General features: G+C 36.5%; 1 protein-coding gene across 1 annotated transcript in view; it reads right to left on the reverse strand.

Annotated features, from left to right (window-relative positions):
• LOC116472181 (ovostatin homolog 2-like) overlaps positions 1–13,342 on the reverse strand; it is a 69,452-nt gene that overhangs the window by 32,616 nt on the left and 23,494 nt on the right. The window contains 5 exon segments of the mRNA XM_058442139.1: positions 4,173–4,290; positions 8,276–8,360; positions 9,175–9,343; positions 11,794–11,859; positions 13,112–13,116. Coding sequence (XP_058298122.1) covers positions 4,173–4,290; positions 8,276–8,360; positions 9,175–9,343; positions 11,794–11,859; positions 13,112–13,116 — 443 coding nt within the window.

A 13,342-nucleotide genomic window follows, 5' to 3' on the forward strand; every position in this document is an offset into this window, starting at 1 on the left:
ACCTCAGCATTTTATTTTATTTTTTTGAGAAGGAATCTCACTCTGTCGCCCAAGCTGGAGTGCAGTGGCGCAATCTCGGCTCACTGCAAGCTCCGCCTCCCGGGTTCCCGCCATTCTCCTGCCTCAGCCTCTCCGAGTAGCTGGGACTACAGGCGCCCACCACCACACCCGGCTAATTTTTTGTATTTTTAGTAGAGACGGGGTTTCACCGTGGTCTCAATCTCCTGACCTCGTGATCCGCCCGCCTCGGCCTCCCAAAGTGCCGGGATTACAGGCGTGAGTCACCGCGCCCGGCCTACATCAGCATTTTAAATAAGGTAAGGAGGTAATCTGTATTTTACAGATTTCTAGGAAATTCTCCTGGAAAGATTGTAGATGGGAAAGATGAAAGGATGGAAATGAAGCTGAATGGTATTGCGAAAGGAAAGTAAATCTCAGGACCCCAACATCCCTAAGCTAAAGGGAAAGGGCAAGCTGGGAATGGCTGGGCAAATCCGTCTCCCATTTTATTCCCAAATAAGGCAGCTACAAAGATAAAAACTACATACCTCCCGCACGATTTGCCCATAAGGAAATTCCTTGTGGGCCTTAAGAACTTTTCTCTAAAACAGTTCTTTGGAAATTCACCCTGGCAATATAAATTCATAGCTTATCTTTACAGGCGTGGGACAAAGGACAGACTCAGTCATCCCTCTGCTTACCTGAGACAAATGCATATCTGATTTATCTGATTGCTTCCTCTGCCTAATAGTTTATGTAAAAATGCAGATTTACTGAGCCAGACTAAGGCATAAGTGACTATTCCTCTATCCTCCTCTCACATGTAATTTGTGTATTCAGTGAAAGGCTGATCAAAGACAAAGACTTACTTATTTATTTATTTATTTTTGAGATAGAGTCTTGCTCTGTCACTCGGGCTGGGGTGAAATAGTGCAATCTTGACTCACTGCAACCTCCGCCTCCCAGGTTCAAGCGATTCTCCTGCATCAGTCTCTCGAGTAGCTGGGATTACAGGCACCTGCCACCACGCCCAGCTGATTTTTGTATTTTTAGTAGAGGTGGGTTTCTACATGTTGGTCAGGCTGGTCTCGATCTCCTGACCTCACGTGATCCGCCCGCCCTGGCCTCCCAAAGTGCTGGGATTACAGCCATGGACCACTGCACCCGGCCTCAAAGACTTATTCTTTATGCAACTGTTTGTCTCTTATCTACCTATGACCTGGAAACCCCCTTACTTTGGATTGTCCTGCCTTTCCGGACCGAACCAATGTACATCTTACACTTTGTTGATGTCTCACATCTCCCTGAAATATATAAAAGCAAGCTGTACCCCAACCACCTTGGGTACATGTTGGTAGGACCTCTTGAGGCCATCATGGGCACATCCTTAACCTTGGCAAAATAAGCTTTCCAAATTGATTGAGATCTGTCTCAGATACTTTTGGTTCACAGTGTTTTAAGAGGAAGAAATTATAATCATCTAGAAAGGCACTAAAACAGATGGAACAGAAGTGCTCAGCAAATGTGTAACAACAAAACAAACACTTTTTAAGGTAAATTGCTTATTTAAAATAACAAAAAAGTCTATAGTTAATCTATCATCAGTAATGTCAATAATTAGAGGAATATAAATTTAGTTATATTTTACAATGCAGTGTTTATTCCAGATTTAAAATGTTATAAGGATATATCAGTTTATTTGATACTCAAAACTATCACATGAGCTAGGTACTGTTACTATCTTATTATATAGATGAATAAACTAAAATAGGTACATCATGTAACCTGTCCAAGATCTCACAGCTAAGAGATGGTGGCGCTAAGTAGCTGCTCTGGCTCCAGAGTATGTGCTTCTCAATTTTAAATTAACAGCTATTACATCAACAACAAAAGCAATTTTACTTTGTCTAATTATAATATAGTCAATTAAAATGAAATAATAGAAAGTGATCAGAAGAATCTTAATTATTTCGAAAATAAGAGAAAAGCCTTTTTTCAGGAATCCTTGAATCAAAGAGAATATATAAAGTAAACCAATAAGAATCCAGATATTAGAGTAATGAAAAAATGCTTTGCATCAAAATTAATGGTGTTCAGCTGTAGTTAAGAAGAAATGTAAAACATTGAATGTGCTTATTACTGAAAGAAACAGCTAATATATTTTTTAAACCCCAACAAAATCAACTACAATATTAGAAAAAAGAATTAATAAGATGAAAGAGAAAATAAATTATTTAGGAACACAAAATAATATAAGAAAGAAAATAGTAAAAATAGGAACCAATAAAAGAGACGAAACTTTTGTGGCCATGATTTAGAATAAAGAGTGAGAGAGAACAAAATTGTGAGATAGGTGCTAACACAACACAGCCCACATCTGGAAGAAAAATTCCCATTTTAGAACATCATTGGAAATGAACTTTATGTCTATTAGAAAATTGTAAACAATCTTAAGAGCATGCTTAGATAGCCACATGTACAACACAGGGGCCGGTGAGATTTTTTTTCTAAGGCTGGAAACCCAGGAACATAAGGAAGGTGGGTATGTCAAAAATACGACAAAGTAAATGAGTTGGCTGTTTAAATAACAGGCTTGAAAAAAAAATGCTTGGAGGATGGAAGGCAGTACTTACAATGAAAGTTTCTATTTCACATGAACAGAAAAACATGGGTAATTAAGAGTTCTCAAATCCAAATTGATAACAAAAATATGAAAAGTTGCTCAAACTAAATAGAAATTAGATAGCACAAGTTAAAATGAGCTAAATTTGTGTCTATCAAAATGACAAAAACTTTTAAAACTTCTAAATATATTGCTGAAAGTAATTTGGAAAATACAGTATTCTCATGTATTTCTGACAGGAATTTGAATGCCTAAAAACTTTTAGGAGAGCAATATGCTAATATTTATTAAAATTAAAATTATCCGTCTATGAACATTATCTATATTTCCTTTGACTCAGGAAACTCACTCTAAGAAATGTATTTCAAGTAAATAAAACCTCTCACATATAAAGATAGTTCCACCAGACAGATTTTTTTTTTTTTTTTTTTTTTCTGAGGCAGGTCTTGCTCTGTTGCCCAGGCTGGAGTATAGTGGTATGAACACAATTCACTGCAGCCTTGACCTCCTGGGCTCCAGTGATTCTCTTGCCTCAGCCTTCCTGTAGCTGGGACCACAGATGTGCACCACTATGCCTGGCTAATTTTTGTAGAGAAGGGGCTCACTATGTTGCCCAGGCTGGTTTCGATCTCCTGGAGTCGAATGATCCTCCCACCTCGGCCTTCCAACATGCTCAGATTAGAGGTGTGAGCCACTGCTCCTAGCCTCTACCAGATTGTTTATTGGTATTTTTTTCACACAGGGGAAAAAATAAACCATTTGCTGAGGGAACACCCATCATTGTATAAGACGGTTGACTGAACTCTATCAGAACCACCCAATGGAAGAATGTACTGCTGACGTGGAAAAATTCCATCCTACTTTTCTTTGCCTGCATTTCCTATGTAAAGGTAGGATTCTGCTTGTCTTTGTCAATTACTGATATGTACCTAGAGGATGTTCACTAAATTTGATGAGTAACTTTAGGACAATTGGACTTAAAATATGAACTATGTGGCGTACACAAGCTTCGCTTTGGAGAGTCAAAAGACAATTTCAAAGAGATGGGAAGGGTTGTTCACTTAAGGCGAGGATGATGCAGATAGAGCAAATGATGACCTCACAGGTGAACTGCAAGTCTAAAGTGATACAGTGGCGGTACTCGGAATTGCAGTTGATTGCAAATAAGCTGTTTCCACTAAAAAAAACAAAATCCAGGTGGCATGGAGAGTGATATCACAGACTCATTTAAAGGATGATTAACGATTCTCCAAAGGAAATCAGGAAGGCTACCTAGGCAATGTATAAAACAACAAAGTCCACGATACCTTTCATATTCTAAAAATCCCATGAATCTATAGGTGGATAACAATTTACATGCTCTATGGAATAAAAGACTGCTTTAAGCACTGTATTTTCTTCTCTTTCTTCACTTTATTTAGCTGCAAACTCCATTATCAATAAAATGAAAATAGTATTGTTAAGCTCCCCTTATAAATGAAATCAAAGAAAGAATAAGAATGAAAAATGAGTGAGAACTTTTTTTTGGAGTAAAGATCACGGTCTGTACCTGTGCAATAAATTGCTCACATATTTCATTGTCATTTTTCTCACAGTTGCTTGAAGAAAAATACTCTCTGCACACCCGGATTTGGGTTTTCCCTTGCACAGGTTGGCCAAAGGTGTACCTAATGGGGGAAGGTGGAGTTATGATTACAGATAAGCAATATCATAGCAATATTTTATGATCTTCTTCAGAAATTAGATAGGAAGTCACTAAACTATGGGTAACCCAGTCTAACCAAATTGAATTAGGAATTCTCACCTATTGGTGAGGGTTTAGGTTCCCCACAGAATTCAGGTTAAACTGCACATTTGATCTCAGGAGGATTTGGCTGCCTTTAAAAAATCGAATTCTGGGTAAGGCAGAATCTAAAGTAATCTAAAATCCCATTGAATATGATTTAATGCTTAAATTGAGTTTTTTAAAAATATATTTTAATCTGATAGAAACATCATAACATTGTAGCACTTTCCCTTTTATCAGAAAAATATATACGTATATAAAACTTGGATGATTCAGGATCTTGAAACATTTCCAGATCAATATTTTAAACACGAGTTTTTATTTACCACTCAATAAATATAAAGGCTACAGGGCTGGCATGAACTGGTTATGCTTTGACCAAAAATATAATACCTTACAGGGTGGGTTTGAGTATCTCATTTTCTCCTAAAACACAAAACTACAACACAAGATTTGTAAAGGTTCAACCAAAGGCAAATCCAGTCAATTGGAGTTTTTTGTTTTGTTAATAGACAACAAATGTAAAACTAGCATATAATAAAAGTGAATATTATTTTCACAGATTATAATACTTTTTTCTAATTGTTGGACACTGATATATATCATTTATCTTTCCCAGTGACCCTGATTTGTAAAAGGAGGTCAAGTAACTTACTTCTCCACATTGCAATTGATGAAACTAAAATTCGAACTCAGATCTGCCTCACTCCATAGCCTGTGCCCTTTTCTTTCCACTCACCTTTTTCTATTTAAAAATTCCTAACACTTCTGAGATTCTGAGTCAATTCATACCAATAAAATCATCTGTCAGGTTTCATGATTATATAAGGGCCAGACTTAGATCTCGCCACACATATCATACCTGAACATTTCTTCTTATTTCTACTTAATGTCTTTTATTTATAAAATAAAACTCCTATTGTAGTAGTATCTGTAAGCTAACATATGTCCATAAGACATGTAGCTTAAACTTTTAAAACAAGACAGAATAAACATTCTCCCTTTGTTTGTGATTTGAAAAGCTTTCCGTGAATGCTAATGCAGTGTATTAAAATCTCTTTGTCTACAGGTAAATTTTCTTCCCTCTTAAAAGCCTAAGTCATCTCTGACTTTGTTTGCTAAAATAATCCAATTTTTTCTTGTTTTCTCTAGCCATTCCAAGCTAAATCCCAGAAAAGACTAAAGAAACACAGACACAGTATCATACAATTTGAGACACAGTATACAATTGATGTGAACCCTTTATAAACAGTGCTCTCACAATCTGCCCAGAAATCACTTTGTAGCAAGCATAGCTCCAGTCTAGCTGCCTGGCCTCCTGCCAGGATATTATTATTGCTGATACTGATTTACTCCTTAATGTAACTCTATCCAGAATACAATATCAAAGAAATTTCAGGAAATCAGGATCAGATTGTAACCTGACATACTGCTAAGGAACCACCAGTTCCATGTTAGCATGTGATTTGCAAGTCTTTTCCAAAGGCCATGCTTGAGAAACATTTTTGCTCTTCCAATGTGTTGTAGTTTTTTTTTTTTTTTTAGCATACTATTGTGCAGATAAATAAATGAGATGTTAATGCCACTGAAAGCTCTGGCTTTGTGTTTGGCTTTTCTAGTGAAACCTGTTTAGGATTCTGGATTTCTTCCAGCTTATATTTATCACCTCATCATTTTTAACATCAATGATCTACACAGTCTCTCAGCTATTATGTATATTAAATTCTGGTATTTTCAACTACTCTTCATTAAAACTTAGAAAAAAATTATAATCATTTCCTAAAGTCAAAAGAAGATTTGAAATGCCACTGAAAAAAAAAAAAGGCTGAAAACTGGTTTGCAAGATTCTCTGGGGCATCAAAGGCATCTTAAGAACCACCCTTGCATGTTCATTAGACAGCCCTTTAATCAATGTATCTTTAATAGACTGCTGAAAATACTCAAAGGCAAGTAATTTTCATGTCATAAATTAAACAAAGTGTTTTACAAATATGGCAAATATTAATATTGTTAACTGTTTTTATAAAATATGTGACAGTTATTGATTAGGAGAGTAGCTTTGAAGCTGAAAAACCCAGGTCTAAATCCTAGTTCTGCCATCAACAAGCTCCATTACTGTTGATAAGTTATTTTAATTCTCTGTGTCTTATTATCTTTCTTTATAAAATAGAGATGACAATAGCTCCTATCTCATAGCACTGTGTTAATAATATATGCAGAGCTTAACAAACTAGTTGACATTCAAAAAAATTTTTTTTTCTTTTTTTTTTTTTTTCTGAGACAGAGTTTCACTCAGTCGCCCAGGCTGGAGTGAGGTGGCATGATCTCGGCTCACTGCAACCTCCACCTCCTGGGTGCAAGCAATTCTCCTGCCTCAGCCTCCCGAGTAGCTGGGATTACAGTTGCCTGCCACCATGCCCGTCTAATTTTTTGTATTTTTAGTAGAGATGCGGTTTCACTATGTTGGCCAGGCTGGTCTCCACCTCCTGACCTCAGGTGATCCCCCCACCTTGGCCTCCCAAAATGCTGGCATTACAGGTGTGAGCCACCATGCCTGGCCAATTATTTATAAATTATTATTAGAAATTTGAGAAAAGGCACTAAAAAAGAAAAAAAAACATTAAAAATGATTTTCCAAAAACAAAATATAAATTTCTGAAATCATGTAGAATTTTTTTACATTAAGAGAATTCAAATAATTCAGATTAACTTGATAAGATGCCTTACCTTCACTTTGCCATTTCAATAGTTCATATTCTAATTTTAATGAAAATATGCCATGATAGTAAAGATTCAATGAGACAGTTTCACACCAGCTGCTAGAATTCTACACTGGCACAACATGTTTAGTGAGGAGCATGGCAATCAGAAGACTAAAAGAATGTTACATATTTTGTCTTGGTAATTCCTTTTCTGGAAATCTTTTTTTTAATTATTTTATTATTATTATACTTTAAGTTTTAGGGTACATGTGCACAATGTGCAGGTTTGTTACATATGTATACATGGGCCATGTTGGTGTGCTGCACCCATTAACTCATCATTTAGCATTAGGTATATCTCCTAATGCTATCCTCCCACCTCCCCCCACCCCACAACAGTCCCCGGAGTGTGATGTTCCCCTTCCTGTGTGCATGAGTTCTCATTGTTCAATTCCCACCTATGAGTGAGAACATGCAGTGTTTGGCTTTTTGTCCTTGCCATAGTTTACTGAGAATGATGATTTCCAGTTTCATCCATGTCCCTACAAAGGACATGAACTCATCATTTTTTATGGCTGCATAGTATTCCATGGTGTATATGTGCCACATTTTCTTAATCCAGCCTATCGTTGTTGGACATTTGGAAACCTTTCTTAAGTAAACAGTTTTTCATTCAAAAGCTACCTATTATATGTTATACACAAAGACATATACTGCAAAATTGTTAATTGCCAGGAAAACAAAATGAAACAGCCGACATATTATATAATAAAATAATTAAATTTGGTATAGTCACATAAAAATATGTTTGTGCAGCAGAAAATTGGAATTAATGAAAAGATTGGTATAATATGAAGGCATGTTTTCTTAATTATTATAAATAGAAAAGTATGATTGCAGTCATGGAAAATATTCATTAAAATTAGAGGAAACTTACAATGTTAGTGACATTACAATGTTAATGGCAGTTGGTCAAATTAATAATAGTTATGTCTTCTGTTTTTCTCTATATTTTTCAAATATTCTACAATGAGGAATCATTGCTTCTCTTATAACATTAATGCAATCATATGAATAATTAACGTTTCATGGTTAATCTCACTTCTCATTCTCTCTGAGCTTTGTGTTTTCTTGTGATGGTAAATCTCCTGAATAAATACTCACTTAGCACATACATCCACTTGGAATTCATCATCTGAAATAGTTACTGTTTGTGGTGCATTGACCGTAACTTCAAACTTGGGCAGCACTGGAAACAAAGAGAAATATACGTTAGCCTGCCCAATCACAGGCAAGCAAACCTTACTGTGGTCGTGTAGCTTACTATGATTCCTTGTACCCTCCATCTGTATGAGCTATGTATCATTTCCCCAAATTGTGTGACACCATTCTACATGGTGGTGTCTCACTAATGATTAATTCTTCCTCTTTCTTTTCTTTTCCCTATCCTCAGAATTTCACATTTTGTTTCTTTTTGTTTGTTTGTTTGAGATGGAGTCTCACTCTGTTGCCCAGCCTGGAGTGCAGTGGTGCAATCTTGGCTCACTGCACCCTCTGCCTATAGGGTTCAAGCCATTCTCCTGCCTCAGCCTCCCGAGTAGCTGGGATTACAGGCAGGCACGACCACGCTGGGCTAATTTTTGTATTTTTAGTAGAGACTGGGTTTCACCATGTTGGTCAGGCTGGTCTCAAACTCCTGACCTCATGATCCACCCACCTCAGTCTCTCAAAGTGCTGGGATTACAGGCGTGAGCTACCACACCCAGCCTCACATTTTCTTTCTATTGCAATCTCTTAGATCTCTCCTAGAAGATTGTGGGGATTCTAGAAAAAATGTATATTTTCTAGGGGGAAAAAGAAAGCAGGAATCAGAATAAGGATACTGGGGAAGGAGTGAGGAGCAGCAAAGTGCTGATGATGAAGCCAACCAGATCAAGGAAGGGAGATAAAGAAAACCAGTTCTAGCTTCACCTACTCCTGCCTAAGTCTAACATAAGTGTTGTGTTGGTCCATCCTTTGAACTCTTCATCTACATAGGACAGCTACAAATAGCAACTGGTTACCATATCTTTTAACAGCAAATTGGTGTGCCACTGTCTTCCCTGAGTTTCTTTTCACAACAATCCAGTAATCTCCAAACATTGGTTCTGAAATCAATTGGAACGAGAGTTGGGTAATATTTCGGAAAGAAGTCACATTTTGCCATTGAAAAATTCGATTGTTTTGAGGATCCTAGAAAATAATGAAAAAAATATAAAGAATCAGAATTTGTATGAGAGTATTACCCTTTGCTGCTATATTTTGGATAGTTTCTAGAGTTACTGGAAGTAAAGAAAATGCAACCATTTTATTGCACTAATTATCTCAAATTGTAGAAACAACATAACTTCCTCAATGCATTCAATTCCAATCTTAACGTGTATCTCACTTAAACCCAAAATGGCTAAAAAAAATTTGTATGTAATGCTTTTGCTTTTGATCTTTCTAAACCAGAGTTCCATAGTTAAAGAATTAAAAACTTATTTTGCTTGCTTCAAAGTGGTGCTGTCCAAAGCGATGGACTCACACCAACAGGGCCACAAACAGACACTTATGCTAACAAATGCTTATAAAAATTGCCACGGGTTTTTATTTAGTCTCTACATAAGTCGGTCATGAATTGCACACTTTGCATGCAACAGCTGCTAAGTGGAAGTTGTATGACAAGAAAGGATTGATGATGCCAATATAAATAAATTTATTAACTTATTTATTAATAAATAATATTTATGTGTTATTTAATATTTATTAATAAATAATAAATAAATAAAGTTAATTGATATCATTCAGCTGTGATTAAAGAAATCCTGACTAAAAATATCTCTATAAAAAGACAAAAACAATGGCCGGGCGCGGTGGCTCAAGCCTGTAATTCCAGCACTTTCGGAGGCCGAGGTGGGCGGATCACAAGGTCAGGAGATCGAGACCATCCTGGCTAACGTGGTTAAACCCCATCTCTACTAAAAATACAAAAAATTAGTCAGGTGTGGTGGCAGGCGCCTGTAGTCCCAGCTGCTTGGGAGGCTGAGGCAGGAGAATGGTGTGAACCCTGGAGGCGGAGCTTGCAGTGAGCCGAGATCGTGCCACTGCACTCCAGTCTGGATGACAGAGCGAGACTCCGACTCAAAAAAAAAAAAAAAAAAGACAAAAACATACTTCACTACTCACTACATTTTTTTTTCTTTCCTCTACTATAAAGTCTAGAAAGCTAGGGGCCAGGCACAGTGGCTCATGTCGATGGTCCCAGCAGTTTGGGAGGCTGAGGTTGGAGGATTGCTCGAGCCCAGGAGTTCATGACCAGCCTGGGCAACAAAGTGAGAACATGTCTATACAAAAAAATTAGTAAGACGTGGTGGCTATTTTTTTTTCCTGTGTAGTTCTGGTCCCAGCTACACAACAGGCTGAGGCGGGAGGATTGCTTGAGCTCAGGAGGGTGAGACTGCAGTGAGCTGTGTTCACATGATTGCACTCCAGCCTACACGACAGAGCAAGACCTTGTCTCAAAAAGAAAAATAAAATATAAAAAAAGTCTTAAGGCTGAATTAATATCTTAGACTTCCTTTCAGTTAGAGTTATACAAGTGACAAAGTGTTGGTTAATTAAGCGTAAGGGGAAGTCACTGGTGAGAAATTCTCTCCAAAAGAATCAGGCCTAGCTGACAGTGAAAATAAAACAACACATTGAGGGTAGCAGAGAGGTTAAGCAGAATAAGCTTGGATCCTTGGCAGTACTGTGTTGTTGCCAAGTGCCTACACTCAGACTTAGTGGTTTGTGAAAACAACGAATCTTTATTCATGTAAGTCAACTTTAGTTAAGCTTCCTGTTACTTTCAATGGAATGCAATGTTAGCTGAATCAGGATGTGATGAAAATACTATTTATAGATTACTGATAATGCAGACAACATGAAAATGACTGACATGATGATTATTCTACTATAAAGATGAGCTTAGAGTAGGATACACCTCTATAACAAAGTCAAAGCCATCTAAATTACACAAAGATTACTTGAAGCACATATTTACATACATAATTACTAGTGCTGAGCCTGGATCTCAGTGTACCCATCTTCAGACATAGCTAGTAATACTGGTGCACGTTGTATGTATGGATTAAAATATATATGTTGGAGTTGGTTGGTACAATTTATTTACTGATAAGCATACGACTTCAAATAAGTTTGAAGGCCCCACTATTCTAGAGACTAGAACAGTTAGGAGGAGCCTCCTTTAATTATTTTCTGAAAACAGAGTCAGTTTTATAATAATATCACCTTCTAGCATATTTCAAAATTTTTAGATGTTTGTGTTTTCTATTTCCTTAAAACAAGAAGTGGCTAAATTAAGATTGAGAATGGTCAGCAGCCAAAATTAAGCAATTTCAGGCACGGACATCGCTTAGAAAAAGCTCAATGCTTTATTCTCTCTAAAAATCAAGATAATGCATTTGCCACATGGCTTACACTAAAACCAACAGTACTTGATTTAGACCTTCATCTGATGCCTTACATTGTGTATGCACATAAAGTCTTCACTTCCCCTTATTTTAGTCATCTTAATTTTTAATTATGAATTATAAAAACCAAAACACATAATCTTTATCTAAACATTTTAAAAGAATGAATGTAAAAAGCAGGTCTCTTACCTGAACTGTGATTAAAGGATACTGAAAGAGGAAAAACAATACAAATTAATGCTGTAATAGCACATTCTTTTTTTGCCAAATATTGCATTACAAAGATCTAAATAGGTCTTAATTTAAGTATTGAAACCTAGCCCTTACTTCCCCAGAGGACAACGTTTCTATGGCTAAAGATGACAAGAAAATCACAAATGCGAAATAAATCCCAAATGTCTTCTGGGAAGTAGAAAGCAGGTTCCATACAACCTATGTTTACTTTACATAATGAAAAGGCCTAAAAGAGTATACATCAACTCACTACAAATGAAAGTTTTCCATTTAAACTTGAGGTTAGCATTGAAGCTATGCCCATAAAGTACCCTATGTTGGAACCTCATTTCCACACATATGGAAAGCTTCCTGAAGAAGCTTTATGTAGCAATGGATTTGTCTAACTTGTGTACATTTTATTGTGCCACTAGAAATTATTGAACTCACCAACTCTTCAACAGGCTTGAACTTGGTATCCAGGGTCACAATGCGAAACTGAACTAAAAGAGATAGAGAGAGAGAGAGAGGGGATGATTTTTTGTTCTTGTTGTTATTTTCCCTCTAGGTATGATTGCTTGTAAACAGAGAAACTAATTGCCTTGCAATCATGGAATACTACGCTCCCTTCTCCCCTGGCTCTGACTTGACCCTTTCAGATTGGGGTTCCATTGGGAAAGATCTCTTATTGCACATTGATAATTCCTCTGTTCAGGATGCTCTGCTGTGACCAAGAATGACACTAGCAGCTACTACCGGTGGGAACTTTTGCCCTTATAGCCCACAGAGAGATCTTCAGCACTGGTGACAGAATTAGTCATAGAAGGATAAATGTGAAATACATATGGCAGGAGATAAACATAATTTTCCTGAAAAAAATGTATTGACGTCAGCAAACATTAATTTTAGCAGAATTCTGAAAAACTATCTTAGCTAATTTTGTATACATAATTTTCATCATAGCATTTTAGTGAGTCCAAAAGAGAGAATATAATTTAGCAAAAATCTCACTGTAAGAATTCTGATTTTAGCTGTATTTATTTTCGGTAAATGATATATAATAATAACCAGAATTAAATGTAGAGATGCTTTCTTCCAACTCTTTAATTTTACAAATGAGAAAACTAAGTCCTACATAACAGAATTTACTTGGCAAAAGCCAATCATTTATTAACAGATCCAAGACCAAAACTAAACCCTCTGAATCTTGGTTTGGTGTTCTTTCTGCTACCTTCTACTTACAACAACAATAAAGAAAATAGAAGGGCTTTACCTAGGTTATCAGATTCGTGACTACGTCTACTAGAATGAATAACAGTGATAATAATATTAGTTAGGGGTCTTTACTGAATGTTAGGCACTATTTTACATTAACTATCTTATTTTACTCTCACAATATTTCTACAAGTGAAACACTTTTATTTCCATTTTGCAGGTGAAATAATTGAGCCTAAAATAGAGAGTTAATTAGCTTGCCCAATTGGTAAGTTATGGAGCAACGATTCAAACCAAACAATTGTCCTCC

The sequence above is a fragment of the Hylobates moloch genome, unplaced genomic scaffold (genome assembly GCF_009828535.3).
Source record: "Hylobates moloch isolate HMO894 unplaced genomic scaffold, HMol_V3 SCAFFOLD_8, whole genome shotgun sequence".
In the NCBI taxonomy this organism is placed as follows: Eukaryota; Metazoa; Chordata; class Mammalia; order Primates; family Hylobatidae; genus Hylobates; species Hylobates moloch.